Source organism: Colobus angolensis, unplaced genomic scaffold, assembly GCF_000951035.1.
Source record: "Colobus angolensis palliatus isolate OR3802 unplaced genomic scaffold, Cang.pa_1.0 Scaffold289, whole genome shotgun sequence".
Lineage (NCBI taxonomy): Eukaryota > Metazoa > Chordata > Mammalia > Primates > Cercopithecidae > Colobus > Colobus angolensis.
In genome coordinates, this window is record NW_012116143.1 from 387016 (window position 1) to 405278 (window position 18263).

Consider the following 18263-nt stretch of genomic DNA (forward strand, 5'->3'; position numbering starts at 1 on the left):
ACTGTGTTAGCCAGGATGGTCTTGATCTCCTGACCTCGTGATCCTCCCGCCTCAGCCTCCCAAAGTGCTGGGATTACAGGCGTGAACCACCGGGACCGGCCAATTTTATTTTCTTAATGTCCCTCATGCAGACAGAAGCCACCAATGAAATAAACCATTAATGTTGCAAACACAAGACTGCTGAATTAAATGCTAAAAAAAAAAAAAAAAAAAATGCAGATTGATTCTGATCTTTTGGATCCTAGGTAAGTACCTAAGTCCCAACCAATGTGATTGAAATCAGATACTGACAACTAGATTGAAATTAGACTTGATATTTTCAGATCAGGTGCTGTTAGAAGAACTCCTGCTTATGAGTCTTTGAGCATATGCCTACACCTATTTCACAATTGAAAATGAGGAAGAGGAGGAAGGAAAGCAATTTTCATGTTTTTGTGCAGGTGACCTCAGCTGACTGAGGTCTTAACAGTTTAGGCAAAGTTTCCATCTTTCCACATTTATGTCAGGGAAAGAGGATCAAATGTTCTCTTTGGTTCAAAAAGCACAGCCTCATTCTTAACTGCTACCTGTAAGGTTGATCTGTTGGCTGCTGCTCAGAAATATATCTTAGAGATACAGTTACCTCTACTTCTATACTTTATATTGCTAATATTTAAATAAAACATATATATTTACAGAAATAAATCTTCCTAGGTGGAAAACATATGCTGATTATCAGGCACTTTAATTTATAGTTCTGTTCTTTATTCTTTAAACATTAGAGAGAATTTAAATAGAATTTAAAAAGAGAGAGACAATATCTTATTGTTTCCTTGACTTACATGCAAGGCCAATATGAAAGGAAATACGACCTGGAAAAATCTTGGTTTTTTTGAGCCTCAGTTTTAAAGTCTGATAATAGTACTTGTTCTATCAGAGTTGTTAATGCCTTCAAGTAAGAAGTGCTATGAATTTTTTAAAAGAGAACAGAAGTGCTGTAATGCCAGCACTTTGGGAGTCAGAGGTGGGCAGATCGCCTGCGGTCGGGAGTTCGAGACCAGCCTGACTAACATGGAGAAACCCTGTCTCTACTAAAAGTACAAAATTAGCTGGGTGTGGTGGTGCACACCTGTAATCACAGCTACTTGGGAGGCTGAAGCAGGAGAATCACTTGAAACTGGGAAGTGGAGGTTGCGGTGAGCCAAGATCGTGCCATTGCACTCTAGCCTGGGCAACAAGAGCAAAACTCTGTCACAAAACAAAACAAAACAAAAATCAAAATGAAACAAAACAAAACAAAAGAACAGAAGGACTTGGAAAAGCATTTCCACAAAGAGGTTAGGGATTCATTCATGCAGCACATATTGATCGAGTACCCACCATGCAGGCACTGATCTGCTACTGAAGATGAAATAGTGAACGAGACAAAGAGAAGGCCCTGCCCTCAAGACACTTCCCTCCTAGAGCAGGAAATGCCTGGTACACTTGATAAATAAATAAACTGTATAGTTTGTTAGATGATCTGTAAAGCAGGGAAGGAGGATAATGAGAGTTAAGGTGGAGTTGAAGTTTTAGATATTGCAGCCCAAAAAAGGCTATTGGAGAAGAGTCATTTGAGACTCTTTGACACATTCGAGTCAAGACTTGAAGGCAGCGAGCATTCAAGTGTGGCAGAAGGAAGAGACATGTAAAGTCCCCATGGTACATTGGAGGAAACGGAGAAGGACGCTAGACCTGCAATGTGGGCGAATGGGAGACTAGGGGGGAATAGCAGGAGAAGAGAACAGAAATGGAACCTCATAGTCACACTAAAAGCACTGTGATAACACCATTTACCCAGCCACTCTATCAAGTGTATCTACATATGTAATTTAATCCTTACTACTGCAACCTAGTGAGTTAATTGTTTCATATCAGTTCTACACAGTTAGAGGGTTTAACTCTACACCTACTAAGTAGTCCAAGGGAACCTCATACCTCTTTCAAAGCCTTTCCTCTTAACCTCCACATCCTATATAGGGCCTGCAGAGCTCTAGCTACAGATAGTCAGTTCTTTCCTAGACTATGTGAAATACCTGCTTCAAAAGAGAAGATGGCCAAGAGTCAGCAAGATGCTCTCCTTGCCCGTCTCACGATCCCTGATGAGTCAACCTAAACTGGAGGCATGAAAATGTGGTGGAGAGAAGAATTTCACTGGAGTCAGGGAAAACTCACCCTCCTTGAGACGAAGCTACCCGATAGGTCACAGTTGGATCGCAGCTAAATTTAGCTATAAATCAATGCATTAACTAACTAGTCAGCTACACTCCCATTCAGGCCTACCCAGAGCTTGGGGCAGATCATATTTACTTAAAAGAGCCCTTATTCTTTTTCAGTGTGTCATCATATTTCACCCTCTTCCCTCCCCCAAGATTTCAGACAAAAGTGTTCTCAGCATTACTGTCCTGATGGGAAAGTACAGGTTTCTGAGAGGCACTTGACTACTTACCCCCAGCAACTAGCTTCCCAGGGATGGATGTGTTTGCTGACAAATTGCTGTAGTCGATGATGGCCATCACTTTGAAAAGATTAGGAATATGTAAGAGCCATCCTGCATTTATAAAACAACTTTCAGTTTTCTAATGTCCTTTTTGTCCTCTCACCCTCCTCCCCGAAGAACAATATGCAGGTCTTTGCTCAGAAAGCACAATCGCAAATGCAGTCTGTGCTGACACAGAAGACATCTGTTGGAGGGCGAGAGATATTTTCAGCCTTTGCAGAGATCTGGGTCTTCTGCTATTGCAGGTGGAACAATTAATAGGCCATAATTATTTCTTTCATACACTTTGGAGAGTCTATATTTGGATGTTATTTTTTGACCATCTTGAGTTCTTTAATCCTCAAGTACCTAAAAGGTGGTGAATGGTATCAGTGATATAGAATAATGCTGTTCATTTATTTTTCCTAAAAAATTGAATTTTGCTTTCCTTATTTCTTGGAAACAGATCACTTATAGCAATTGCAAGATTCCTATATCCCTGCATTTGAAGAACGTCCATTGGATAAAGGCAAACACCTTTATTCTCTTGTCATTGACCATTATATTTTTAGCTTAAAAGTTCACATGACTTATATTTTAATCAAACAAAATAATATGTTTCTGAATTGAGTTCCTGGAAGGTTTACTTATAGTTTTAAGAGTTACTAAGATCTAAATATTGTTTTAAAATGAAAATAGGATGTTCTTTCTAAAATTAATATAATTAGCCAGAATTGTGTCCAGTTACAATAAACCAAGTTCTGTTTAGTCCTAATAATACTTCATTAGGTTTTTTAAAAATTTAGAATATGCTGCTTAAATGGGAAAGTCTTAGAATTGGCCTCTTACACAAAAGTCAGTTGCAAAGTGGTCTCAGAAGTCACTGGGTGTAGTATTGCCTGTGTTCTTAAAGAACATACATTTTTGGGGTTTAAGAAAAGATTTCACCTGTAAGATTCTACTAAGCAAAGAAAGAACAATTCATCTGCTGTGCCTCCCTTAAGCCATGGGAGATCCCTGAGGTCAAGACCTTATCTTTTGATCTTTGTAATATTAGTGCCTACTGCAGAATCTGTCATTTCATAGACTTCAGCATTCATTGAACACCTATTAAATGTCAAATTCTTTTAAAACATGGTTTCTCAACCTTGACTCCATTGACATTTTGGACCCAATTATTGTTTGTTGGGGAAGGGTGGTGTCCTGTGCATTATGAAGATTTAGTAGCATCCCTGACCTCTACCCACTAGTTGTCAGCAGCTGCAGTCATAGCAATCAAAGGATGTCTCCAGACATCATCAGATGTCCCCTGGGAAGCAAAGTTGCCCCATTGAAAACCACTGTTTTAAAGGGTTTGAGAGAGATAATTTACATTTTGTGAGCTAAAAAAAAAAAAAACTGCTTTTAAAATGCTCTCTCCTCCATATGTACATATTTACAATGTAGTATATTTCTATATGTACAATATTATCTTTTTTATTTAATTTCTTTTAGAGATCGGCTCTCACTCTGTCCCCCAGGCTGGAGTGCAGTGGCACAGTAACAGTTTACTGCAGCCTCAAACTCCTGGGCTCAAGTTATCCTTCCACCTCAGCTAAGTAACTGGGACTGCAGGTGCATGCCACTAGGTCTGGCTAATTTTTAAATTTTTTTGTAGAGAAGGGGTCTCACTATATAGCTCAGGCTGGTCTTGAGTTCCAGGCTGCAAGTGATCCTCCTGCCTTGGCCTCTCAAAGCACTGGAATTATAGGCATGAGCCACCACACTCAGCCTATATATGCTTTAGGTATATAAATTTTAGATATAATTTTAATAACATACATGTTATGTGTATGTATAATAAACACACCCATTCTTATAGGGGAGACATTTGGCTGGGAGTGCTCACTGTAGTCTTTTTTTTTTTTTTTTTCGGTGGGAATCATTATGACTCCAGTAAGTTGCTCACTAAATTTCATCTGTCACTGTGTTCCCGCTCAGATACAACTAAAGCCTATTGAAATTGATTTTTGTGTCAGTAACAGAGCAGGGATTCAGTAAGAACCTGAAAGCTTCCCTTTCATTACTAGTCTTTTTCCCCTGTATTACTTTAGATTTGGTGGGCCCTAATTATATTCCAGTCTTTTCCCTGCTGACATTTCTTTTGTTTTAATTAAAACTGCTGGAGGTTGGAGGACACTGTGGGAGAGGGTTTATTCATCAAAAGCCCAAATAAAGAGCCAAATGGGTCCCCATTTGTGTTCCTGCCGCCCCAAGAATGATAGCTGGGAACACTGTGGTCCTTTGCCTTTGTTTTTTCTCATGACACCAGTGTGGTCCTTTTTCTTTCTGAACAGGAGACTGCTCCTGCTGCTGCTACAGAAGTCTATTAAATGACTGAGACAGCACTGTGGGTGGACTGGCTTCCTGTCGAAGCCATACATTAGGCAAAATGAAATGCAGCATTGCCTTTTTATTATTATTATCATCTATTTCCCCCAACCCCCAGCCTATCGTGTCTGTGGTCCAAAGCCAACCCCGTCCACTCCCAATCACCTGGTTGTAAATCTCAGACAATAGGGGCCAGCTTCGGGCTGCATTTGGCAACCCTGTGCAGGGCCAGGGGAGAGGATGTAATATATCTTCTTAATCTGCAGCTGGGAGGTGGGATGGAGCGAGCAAAGAGTCTGCCAGAGGTCCTGAGGGGAAGACAGAGTTGCCTCATAAAGTAGTCCTTAGAGAGGGAGCTATTGATTTGAAATCTTTAAAAATGAGCCCTCCTTCTCCAAGAACAGTTGCATCGTCCTACCTCTAGTTAGTACCATCTCAGGAAAAGAGGAAGCAGAGGTGAATGGATGTTGGCAGGGCAGCGTCTGGACCTTGCTTTTCTCTTGATGCATCTTTCTCTCGCTGACCATTTCCTCTGGTAAGCTGTTGTGATTATGACATGCAGAATGCTAATGTCTCTAGCGAGCCTCCAGGGCCTATTTCAGTGACCTAGTTTTCTTAGTTAACACTTGGAAAAGAAAACAAAAACAGAACCTTGTTGAGCAAAACACTCACATCAGATCACATGGCTTTCCCCTCCAGTTATGACACCGTAAGCCATTCTTATAGTCCTCTTTTTTCTTAAGCTTCTGACACTCGTAAGTAGACATTTCACCAAATTCTATCAAGATTCTCCCAGGTGTAGCTCCTGATGGATCACAGGAATCTCTGTTCATTGTGATTTGTGGCAATTTACAAGATTCACTAGGCCTAGAAACTTGATGTTTTCCAATGTGATTTAGCACCTACCCTTTGCAAGATGCTGTCCCAGGCAATGTCCGAGGATTAAACAGGTTTAAGGTGGAGTTCCTGCCTTTGAGGGGCTTTCTGTTTTAGTGTGTAGAAGCCATGTGCCTGGGGGACTGCATTTTAAGGGCATTAGGGACTTACGGTACCCAGAGGAGAGAAAAGTGGGTTCCAATACAACTCACACAGGCTATTGTAAGTTATTAAGGGTTATACGCCCTCACATTTAACATTTTACAGGTTGTATCAAGAACCTTTTTCGTGTCTTAAGAGGGTTATTGACCTTTCTACTATCACTAAGTTCATGTATTTAAAAAACTTTTTCCTGGATTCTTAGATTTCATGGAGTACTAAAATCTCACTCTATTACCCCCCACCCACCACCAAAACAAAAACAAAAACAAAAAAACAAAAAACAAACAACAAAAAAACTGGGGACCAATATATGGTTGTTAACTTTTTTTTTTTTTTTGAGACAGAGTCTAGCTCTGTCGCCCAGGCTGGAGTGCAGTGGCGCATCTCCGCTCACTGCAAGCTCCGCCTCCCGGGTTCACGCCAAATGGACATTTTAACACCAAAAATAAGAATCCTACTTAAGTTGAATACCTCTTGTTTTCTGAAAAAAACACCACTGGGTCCTTATTTTTCACCTTTTACTGGAGTTGTATGTAAACTTTACCTTGGACTAGTGTTCAGGTACCAGGGTTTTGAATGCTGTTTATGGCCCCAGGTGCCATTCTTGGCTCAGGGGATAGGGAAGGCTATTGTGCTGGGTGCGGAGGAGTGGGATATTTGGAGAGGCTGAAGAGTTGGCTGCATGTACATATTTTGTCCCCATCTTTTGAGCCCCCACACCTGGGGGGTTAGTCCTCCCAGAAATGAATGTATAAAAGCCACAGATGAGGTCGGGCATGGTGGCTCACGCCTGAAATCCCAGCACTTTGGGAAGCCAAGGTAGGCAGATCACTTGAGGTCAGGAGTTCAAGACCAGCACGGCCAACATGGCAGCACCCTGGCTCTACTAAAAATACAAAAATTAGCTGGGCATTGTGGTGGGAACCAGTAATCCCAGCTACTTGGGAGGCTGAGGCAAGAGAATCACTTGAATCCAGGAGGTAGAGATTGCAGTGAGCTGAGATAGTGCCACTGTATTCCAGCCTGAGCAACAGAGTGAGACTCTGTCTCAAAATAAATAAATAAATAAATAAATAAATAAATAAATGAAAATTTTTTAAAAGCCACAGATGATTGTGATAATTCTGTGGTATAAATTAGATGAGAGCCAGTGAGAGCTTGGGTTTTGTGCTCATTTTTTGGGTTGAGAGGAGGTTACTGGGAAGTGTGTTCTTGGCTCAAGGCCCTGGCCCAGAGGCTGGCTCTTCTGCTTTTGAGCTCTCGTCACCCCTCAGCTTGTCTGCCTCGTCACTGCTGTCACTTCAGCTGTGCGTGCCTTTCCTGGGTACAGGCATTAGGCTCCCTGCCACGGAATCTGCATACATTAACTATTGTCTGCTAAAAATTGTGACTATTTGATTTTTTTCCCGTTAAGCATCCATTTTGATTTATAAACTGAGCCAAGCTGGCAGCCATGAGGACTGAAGAATCCTAGTTTCTAACAAAGAAAAATGAAACCTAGTCTCTTCTTCCTCACTTCGTGTCTGTGAGCGAGTCTCAGCTTTCAGTTGGCCTACCCCTGAACAGTCTTGAAAACAATCCATTTTCTGTCACTCAGAGGTGCCAAGCAAAGGAATTCACAGTAAGTGGTGTTGAGATGGAGAGTAATTGCCTGGGCACCATCCTGAGTCAGTGCCTTGCTTTACCTCTGCCACAAGTCTGGGAGCCATAAAGTCTGAATCACAGTTCTGCACATACGGAGAGCAGGGTTTCTAAGCCACCAATGAATGGCACATGTAGGCCAAGGAAACACAAAGGCTCCATTTAACCTGGGGAAGACTCAGGAATGGACATCGTGCCAAGTATACTCTGTGAACATTCATGTTACTTGATCATAAAGATCTTTGGAGTCTTTTCATAAAGTTGTCTTGTCTACCTCTTTGCCTCAAGACATATTGTATCAAAGAAAGGTAGCATTCCTAAAGATGTCCAGATAGATATTAACTAACCTTTAGTTTCAACTGGGAGTGGAAAAGCAGAGTTCACGTTTGCTATCATCATGACAGCTCAGAAGTAAAGCTAAAACCAATTTCTGGTTTCTCTGTGATCTATGGAAAGGGAAAGTAAATTGGTCTCTGGTCTCTCTGTAGAGTTTAAAAGAACTTCATCCACTTAAATTCATCTTCCAGCTTTTTATTTATGAGCAAAATAATTATAATTCCTGCTTACAACCCCACCCTATCTGGTCCCATACACTCTGTGGCTGGGGAAATGTGGGGGTAAGGGAAACTGATGTAGACATGTGGATGGTACCAAGAACCCAAATGCAACCCTCAAATTTCATGCCTTGATTCAGTCTGTTTTTCAGCAAATATTTGCTGAGTCCCTGCTGTGCCAAGCACTATGAAAGCACAAGGGAAATACATATCCAATCTATACCCAAGTCCTCTTCATTTGGCCTCCTGTCCATTCCCACATTCTCCACCATTTCCATCCTAATCCAAGTTGCCATCATCCTTCACCTGTCTCCAGGAAGGAGCATGACCTTGGGTGAGGTGGCTCTTTGGCTAAGGGCCATTCCCAGAGAGGGACCTGACTGAGAGTTGTCAGGTACTTCAGTCTGTACTCAAGAATCTTGGTGGCACACTGCAGCATCTATGATTGATACACAGATGATAGATAGGTAGATAGATAGATAGATAGATAGATAGATAGATAGATAGATAGATAGATAGATAGAATTAGAACAGGTGAGCCATAAAACAACAGCTGCCATTACTACATATTCTACATTCTGCTGTTTTTTTCATTTTGATTTGATTTATTTTCATGGTTCTGGTGATGCATGTTTTGAAAAAAAAAAAATGTGCTGGCTATGATCAGTGGGGTTCGGATAGGATGCTATGGAAAAACAAAGGTGGAGTACTCATTTGCAATTAGGAAATTGAAGACTTCCTCAATAAAGTGGAGATTAAATCTAGGGTAGATAGGAAGGAGAATGAGCCACTCTCTACCTGTGTGTGAGGGTCCTTGGGCAGGAGGATGAAGATAGTGGGGGGAATGTGTGAATTTTCAACAAAGATGGTTTGCTTATGTACTTTGCCAGAAATAAATGTATGTGGGTGACCTAGAAATGAAAGTATTCTGTCTTCTGGGCTAGCCTTAGGCTAGCAGCTCAAAAACCCTCTTGCTCTTCCTTAGAAAATAACAACAGTAACAGAGGTGAAGCTTATGTGGCTGTTAAAACAAAACTGTTGTTTTCTTTTGCATTCATTTTAGGGATGAGTTGAAGGAGTAGGGTATTGTGTTAATTGTACTTGAGTGATTTGGATTTCACCTGGATGTTGAATTATTTTACGTAGAACAAGGATCAGCATAGTTTGTTGCCTCAAAAGTGAGGGAGAAGAAGGGAAGAGGGGAGCAGAGTAGTGTGTGTGTGTGTCTGAGGACCAGACTGAACCATGCCCCCAGCACTGAGTGGCCCCAAGGCTCTGCCTCCTTTGTTTTTTTTCCTTTCTTGTTCCTTTCTGGTGGATATGCTTTTTATGCTTTAGGTCATTATCTGACATTAGGCTTGGGGTCCTATCAGAATATCAGTTCTACTTTTCTAGATTTAGTGTGTTCCCTAGATTTTGCCATTATTGGTTATTTCAGTAGGAAAAAAATAATTTAGTTCATCCTTTTATTAAAAAAATGACTCAGCAACTGCAATCTGACAGGACATTTTCTCTAATTTTCATGGAGAATTTTTTTTAACTCTTTTGTCTCCTTTTAGAAGTTTTTTCTTTTCAGAATTTAATTTTCAGTTCTTGGTTGCACATGTATTTTTTTTTCATTCATTCATTTGTCCATTTTAGAGATGGGATCTTGCTGTGTTTCCCAGGCTGGCCTGGAACTCTTGGAGTCAAGCCATCCTTCTGCCTCAGTCACTGGGAGTACAGACATGCAACACTGCACGAGCTTCAAACATGTATTTTAGATCTAAATTTAGATGGCATCTATATTTGCATTTTAAATTGATCTTATAAGGAAAAATACATTAGAATTGGGGTACTATTACATTTTTCCTTCAAAATTCTATTGCAATAACATCCCCCTTTGCTGCACTGCCCCCAAATTTAAAAAATAATTATTAAAAAATAAGTTATTAAAAATCCTATGTAAAGCAGAGATGACTGATTTGATATTTATTTCAAGTTAAGTAAAATATTAAAAGTTTGTTTTAAAAATGATTTTAAAAGTTTAGTGACAGAAATTTGTGATTTAGGAGCTGGATGGTAGAAGAGGGATGGAGGAGAAGTGTCCTGAGTTTAGATGTGAGATTTTGGCCTCATCTCTAAAAGGAGAGGACTGGATTAGGCTCTTAGGGGCCCTTCCTACTCAATTCATTTCTGATTTTATAAAGTTGCCTCTTTAAAAACTGTCCTGCAATGACTGTGCCTCAGGTTCCTAGTGAGCTTTAGGTCAGCTGACTCCCTGCCATTCCCTGCAAGTCTGCCTTAATCTGGATCATAACTTGGCCTGATGTTCTCTGGCGATATAAAAGACACCTCACGCTGGGCAAGCTGCTTCATGGCCCTTTCCTGATCAGCAAAGTGTGGCAGCTCAGCGTCCTTCCTGCTCTGGAGCGTGGGGATGCCTTTGCCTGGGAGTGAGCTGAGGCTGCTGATTGTTCCACCTCCGGGATCTCACATCAGCCCAAACTGCCATCCCAAGGCGTATTATTCAGTCATCTGTCAGACCCACTGAGAACTGCTGTTTCAGCTGGGAAATGAAATTTAAAATGGAAGAAACGTAATGTTGTTTTCCTTTCCAGTGTTACCTTCCGTCATTTTCATAGTGGCTACTTAAAAAACAAACAAACAAAAACAAAACAAAAGACACAATAGCAACAACAAAAGCCATGTATACTAAGTTTTTTAAAAGAGCTGATATTTTATTTATTTCCACAAGAACTGCCCACTGCCTGTGTTTGAAATGTAATACAGGTCACTTTTATCCTGCCTCATCTCTGGCCTTGGGCCAGTACCATAGGCTAGCTCAGCCCTAGGTTGCTGATGGAAAGAACTAGGTGTTGAGGTATCCTTGTAACAAATTATTCACTCAAAGAGGATTTCCTGCTTCTTAAGGACTTAAAAAAACTACTGCAAAGTCTCTCAAAGTGCATGCTGGCAGACATGCCTCAGGGACTCCCTCAGGAATGAGGGGAATTGGGAGGCAGAGCAGACTAGAGTTGGGTGTTCAAGTCCCTGCTTGAACCAGGGGAGTTCACTTAAGGTTTTATTTGGGAAGAAGGTTGGGCTACAAATGGAGCCACAGGGGAAGGAAGGAAGAGAGGAGGGAAGACTAGAGAGGGAGAGAGGGCTATTAATCCTTTGAGGTCCTTGGAATAATACACCCAGGGACTTGTTCATTGATAGACAGAGGTGATGAGGAATTGACAGTGAGGTATCAGAGGACAGAGTACTTTAATTGAATCTAGAAAGAGAGAGTAAGTTGTCTGAGGAGTCAAGAAGGCAAAGGGCACCCCAGACCAAGAAAACATACCATCTGAGAGGCAAGAAACAGTAAAGTACATTTATGGAAGTGCAAACAGTTTGTTCTCAAGGTCCACAGAGTAAAAGCAAGTGGGAGCCTACCAAGGTGGTGTGGCAGAAAGGGGGTCAGCTCTTGGAGGGCCTTGCAAGACATGCCCAGTGGTTTGTCTGTATCCTGTTACACATACCATTAAAATAATTTCAATGCAAATCAGCTATATAATATCAGACAGACCTTCTGTATTTGCCTACATTTTCCCTACCCTCTTTCAGTGCTTTAGTAGATGAAGCCATTATTTAAGACATGATTTATAGCCATTACTTTAAAGTCCACTGTTGGTTACAAAGCTGTTGATTCCTTTGCAAGGGTCATGATTACGGCATCACAGACTCAAAAGAAGACGCTGCTGCTACTTCTTCCTTGTGCAAGATTGACTCGTGGTTTGCAGGAAAGGTAGCATTGCTGCTCTGCAAGAAAGTTAGTGTTCCTGGTTCTGTAGCAGTGGCACTTCTCTCCCTATCAATCTTGTGAAAACTAAATTTCTGCATGCTCGTTGGGATGGAAAGAGTTGGTAGTGCTGACACCCACTCACTGCCCTCTCCATCAACCACTGAGCCCGGTCCCCCTACATTTTGTAGATGGGGAAATGAGGGCCCAGACACACCTGACGGTCATGGGCAGAGCCTGGACAAGAACTGGGCCTCTGGGATTCTGGTCCAGGGCTCTTTACAAGGTAACACGCCACCCCCTCCCTTGATTTCAGGACAGTTGAAATAAACGTGAAGGGCTGCATCTGTGACCATATTGGACGACTGACCCACTGTCTCCTTCTTTGTGCTCTTTCCCCAGTGAGGAGGAAAAAAGGGCAGCAGAATGGGGGTCAAAAGTGGAAGGAAGCACTACCAGAATCAGAGTAAACAGATTTTTAAAGCTGAGATATGTGAGAAGAAAGAGGGCAGGCAGAATGGGCAGAAGTTAAAAGACCAGAGGAGTGGGGAAAATTAAGGTAGTGAGGGAGAGAAGCAGCAGAAAAAGGGAAAAGATTCGAGAGCACGAAGATACAGGAGCTCTCAATTACAAAATTGACCCAATAATGTTTTCTACCACAATTTTTAAAAAATTTGATCCAACTAAGCTAGCACATTTTCATGAGCTTCAACTACTGAATCTAAATCATACCAGGCCAATCACTTTTTCCACACCACAATTATATATGCCTCCTTACCTGTTGTTAATTCATAAACATGCCACAGCATCTATGGGGTAGGCCCTTACTATTCCATGTACTGGAAATACATTGATGAGACGTGGTGCTTGCCTTTATGAAACATATAGTTCAGTAGGGAAGACAACATTTAAAATTAATCAGAAGACAGGACCGTACATAATTACAGCCAGCATCTGCTGACAGCTAATCTGCATATGTCACTGTCAAATACTTTGTATACATTATCTTATATCGTTCTCACTACAATTCTGTGCATTAGGTATTATTATTTCAGTTTTTGAGATGAGGAAACTGAGGCTTGGAAGGTTGAGGGACTTGCCTAAGGTCATGTAGCTAGGTTTTGAACCCAGCTGATCTTAGAAGCTGCATTTTATTGCCTGATAGCAGCAATAACTAAAATGTATTTTGGAAACTAAATATAAAATTCATGTAAAAGTAGTGAGTATGACCATCTTTGCTGTTGTCTGAGAGTCACATGTAGACATTGTGTTTTCTCAAGGAGCAAGCAAAGAGAAAATAATTCTCTTCTGAGAGTGCCCCCTTGGCGCTCCCTACGCGCTTCTGATTTTGCCCTGTGGTTGCTGCTTGCTTCACTGTGGTTCTAAAGACCAAAAGTGTCCACCCTGGAGAAGCGGTCCCTAATGTTCAACACTGTCTCCTTGATCACAAATTTGGATTGATTGGTGTCTGTTTTATTTTAGGTTCCCTTTTAAATAAAGATAAATGAACAATCTCAGGTGAATTATAGCAGAATCATATCCAGTTAAAACCATTACAGGATATTTTAAGAATGAAAGAAACCAAAGTTCCTTCATCTACCAAGTGTTTTCTAACAGAGAGATATTTGTGTATTTTCCACGCAGGCCTAGCTCCCCTTCCACGTAAATCCTTCTCTCACATAAGCTCTCGTCAAATGCCTTGGAGAGGAAGTAGAACCAAATTGTTCATCATTGCATTCTTTATTTGACTTGACACCCACTGTGAAAATAAACAAAGCGACTGGGGATGTTTTACAAAATAACCACTAAGTAGACATGGTGTTTCTATGTGTGTCTGTCTTTCTCTCTCCCCCCATTGACATAGTACAACACTGATCCAAGCAATTTTTCTTTATGGTTGGAATTGAACGCTACCATTCGTCATCAGAACTAAATCTTTTGTTATTATTTTTCCTTTACAGGGTCGTCATGTCAAAACGGGCCAGCTTGCAGCCATTAAGGTTATGGATGTCACAGGGGTAAGTGTCTTTATCTTGCCATCTCAATAGCCATGCAGATGCTCCTTGACTTACAGCGGGGTCACATCCTGATAGGCCCATCATAAGTAGAAAATATCGTAAGTTGAAAATGCATTTAATACACATAACCTATCGAACATCATAACTTAGCCTAGCCTACCTTAAACATGCTCAGAACACTTACGGTAGCCTACAGTTGGGGAGTCATCTATCACAAAGCCTATTTTATAATAAAATGTTGAATATCTCATGTAATTTGTTGATTACTATATTGAAAGTGAAAAACAGAATGGTCATACAGGTACTTGAAGTATGATTTCTACTAAATGCATGTTGATTTCACGCCACTGTTAGTCAAAAAAATCGTACTTTGAACCATTGTAAATGAGGGGTCATCTGTATATTTGTAATAGAGAAGTTAATGATAGAAAAAAATTGTTTTCCAGAAAAATAATCTTCCTAAATATCTAATATCTTTACCCACTTGTGTTTAACATAAGGAAGAGTATGCAGTAGCTGACTGAAGAGATCATGGGTACATCACTCTAATTAAATGTGATACCTACACACTGCCTTATGTAGTTAGAGTGAATACTGTGTGCCAATAATTTACATAAGCACAACCACAGATATTTGCATATGAATGCAGAACAAGGATTTGAAGATACTAAATGAATAATACTGAGATTATACAGAAGAAATGAGTCTTAACTGTTTTCCCAAAGGTCTGCCTACCACTGGAGTAGACAGGAGCTTGGATGACTCTAAGATCCTAGTAGGATATTTAACATGAATATTTCCCAAAACAAAATATTACTGATCAAATAATCACAATAAACACAAATTCTTATCATTATAGAGCAACACTGAAACAAAATTTCTGCCTGGATAATCAAAAGCAGTCTAAGAAATAGATTTTATTTTAAATACAATCTAATGTTTTCTATCCTTTTGCTAGGCTTACTTAAAATATTTTAATGCCTTTTCAAGAGTACACAGCAAAAATCAGACTTGAAAGGATTCACTGGACATCAAAGGCATGTTAATAATTTTCTGTTGTCCTGGGGATTTTTCTAAGATGTCTGTCTGCTGTACATGAAAGCTGAAAGACCAAAGTCTTCCATTCAGCCCAGAAGTTGATTATTCAATATAAATAGACATAGAATGAATGGGTCACACAAAAGCATCAAATAAGAAAAACAAATAGGAAAACTAAATAAATAAATAAGAAAGACACACAGTATGTCTGTATGACAAACTTCAACCCATACCTTTTGGGCTCACTTTGTTACCTTTGATAAGTATCATAATACACATTTCACTAATTATTGTTTACACCACACATTGTACTGACTTATGATGGATCTAAATTCCTCTTTAAGTTATATGTATTTTTAATGAGTAAAAGATTTTGTTCCTGTACATTTGTTACCATTTAGATAAAGTACTAATTCTTTTTATTTGTCTTAAATACATTATTTAAGTTTCAGGTGTTGCAAAAGTTCAAATATTTAGTCCCAGTTAGTTTATTAATTCACCTGGCCTTTACTGAATAATAAACTCCATGTTCATTATATTAATTCGGTTTAAGAACACTCTAAATAACAGAAGACTAAGCATAATAGAAGTGTCTTCCTCTCTCATGTTAAAGGAGCCTAAAGGTGGACAGCCCAGGGATGCATGTCAGTGATGTGGTAGAGTGAAGGATGTTTTTATCTTTCTCCTCCATCATTCTAATGCACAGCATCCACAGTTACAGTTGCTTTATGGTTCAAGATATTTATTGGATTTCCATTGATCACACTTTATGGCAGGCAGAAAAGGGAGAACAGGGGAAGCAGAAGGGTACAAATGAGCCCCTTCCAGTGAAATATTTTCTACTTCCATACAACATTACTACTTCTGCTTTCATTGCCCCTATCTAGCTGCAAGGGAAGCTAGAAAATATAGTCTTTTATTCTACTAATGTGTCTAGTTAAAAATCCAGATTCTATTAGTCAGAAATGAAGGGAGAGTTGATACTGGAATGGTCAATTATCAGGATCTGACACAAAAATTAAGATCAGATACTGTCAGTCTCTACATAGAAACCCATTATAAATATATAAACATTTTACAAAGCTCCAACCACAGGACGAATCAGAATTTGTTTTGCAATTCAGCTGAAGTCATACTACTGTATTTTCCTTGGATTGAATAGGATCCCTGCATAATGACATGAGCTTGGCAGTTTAACAATTAATGGCTGTGGAAGGAGTCCAAGACATTCATGCTGTAGATTAAATTCTATTGTGTGGTTCTGAAGAACTACAGTTGAGAGTTCCACTGATGTTATTAATCTTGGTGCATAAAATGCATATTGATGCTCAAAGTATGACTCTGAACAATTTAAAGCCTCACAAGTAGAACCAGAAACTACTCAAGAACCACTATTGCTAGACCACTTTGCTTGGAATTGAAAGTTACAGTTATTTTTCCCAGGGTATGTATTGTCAGCTTAAGGAATGTCAGTTAGTCTTTCTAAACTGGGTTTCATTAAGCATCTAAGCCCTACAGAAGATGACTTGAGAGACTGTCTTCTCAATTTTCCCAAGGAGAGTACAGAGGTAAGGCCATTTTACATGCAAAGAAGTGTCAATCCATTACATAGAGTGGATGCTTTATAGTATATAGGCTTAATTATCTTGGGGAACTCCTATTGAGGAGGGCTAGATAGTTTCTGTGATTCAGTCACATCATTGATGATTATTTAACCACTGACTTTTAACAAAGGCAAACGTGGATGCACATCAGGAAATGGTTTTCTTATTTTTGTGGTGTCCGATGTGGCATCAAGTGACTTTTATATCACCCCCTTACACATCACAGTCAACATAAGATTTCCTTTGTGAAACTCATGTGGTACCTTTAGAAAACAATCTATTCTATTTTGCCATGTTGTCTTTTGTGTATTACAGAATGCTGTAAAAGCTTCTTACCAATTATTATAATTGTACTCATTATGGCTGCTCTGTTAAAAACTGAAGTCAATTCTCAAAGGTTGTCTTTGTTAATTGTATGCTATGACCTACTACAAAGTTACTATAGTTTATTGTTATGAAACTGATAAAGCCACAAGCCTAAAATCCATTTTTAAATTATTGTTTTTATTCTGTATCACTTCCTTTTTTATATAAAATAGCCATTGAGATAACTGGATATAATGCTTATATCCTTCCATTTTTAGAGCTGAAACACTTCCAAATTTGCCAACATTTGCTTCAGAATTCATGCTTAAACTCAGAGTAGGCCTTGAAGAACTTAAGTTCATGAAATCATTATGGAAATTTCCCCCAGTTTGTCACAGTCTGGAGTTTACCTCTCAGCTGGATTTTTGCACTCTAGATTGACCTATGGCATCTAGGAGGAGCTAGACTCTCCCAGGTAGTGTTTCTCAAAGTGGACCATCAGCATCAGTGGGCAGTCACCACCCCTAAGGTACACATGAGAAATGCAGATTCCTGGGCCTGCCTCAGGATTTCTGGGGCAGCCTCAAAATCTGCCTTTTCTATAAACTCTTTGGAGTGTCACACACATCAAAATGAGAGTACCACTTTTCTAGGGTCTTGTATTTACTTCTTTTTGGCCACCAAGTGTGAAGGAGCTATTTTTTTTTTTTTTTTTTGATAACGCTGTAAATAATCCCCATTTTCATTTGGGGATTCCTAAGTGTAAAGTAGTCCCTTTACAATGACACCCTGAGGTGCATATAAGACTTAATGAAATTAAGTCTTAATGTTGTAAACTTTTCCCTTCACAATGACTGGTTGTGATTACTCAGCACATTTGAGGTTGTAGTACCAAATCTCCACCTAAACTGAATGAAGCTGAAAAGGGAATTTACCAGCTTGTATGAATTAAAACAACAAAAACCTCAGCAGGATGCAGAGAGTCACCTAACATGATCAGGATTTTGTCTTTCTCCATCTGTGGGCTCTGCTTTCATCCCAACAGCAGCTGCAGGCTCATGTTTTCACTACCCCATTGCCATTAGTCCCTGCAAAGGTGCCAGTCTGAGTGTCAGTGGTCCAGCTTGGAGCATGTCCCCATCCCTGAGCCAATTCCTGACTCTCCAGTCCATGCCTGGGCTGGATGCCTGGCTCTGCAACCTACCGCAGGGACTGAGAGTTGGAGAGAGTTGATTTCTCAAAGTAAAACCTGAGAGTTATTATAGAAAAGGGTGGAAAAGATGCTGGGTGGGCAAAAACAGGAGAATTCTATGACCATAATATCCTACATTATAGTGAGTGTGTTCAAAAGTGATTTGATCCTTAAGTAAACTGTTTCTCTAGTTACATTTTTTATATTCATATCAAAAAGAATAATAATGGTAGCTA

General features: G+C 39.9%; 1 protein-coding gene across 8 annotated transcripts in view; it reads left to right on the plus strand.

Annotated features, from left to right (window-relative positions):
• The window catches only part of TNIK (TRAF2 and NCK interacting kinase), a 415617-nt gene that overhangs the window by 227420 nt on the left and 169934 nt on the right, over window positions 1–18263 (plus strand). For all 8 annotated transcript variants that reach the window (XM_011948978.1, XM_011948979.1, XM_011948982.1 and 5 more), the window contains exon 3: window positions 13831–13887. In XM_011948978.1, coding sequence (XP_011804368.1) covers window positions 13831–13887 — 57 coding nt within the window. The remainder of the gene's footprint in view (window positions 1–13830; window positions 13888–18263) is intronic.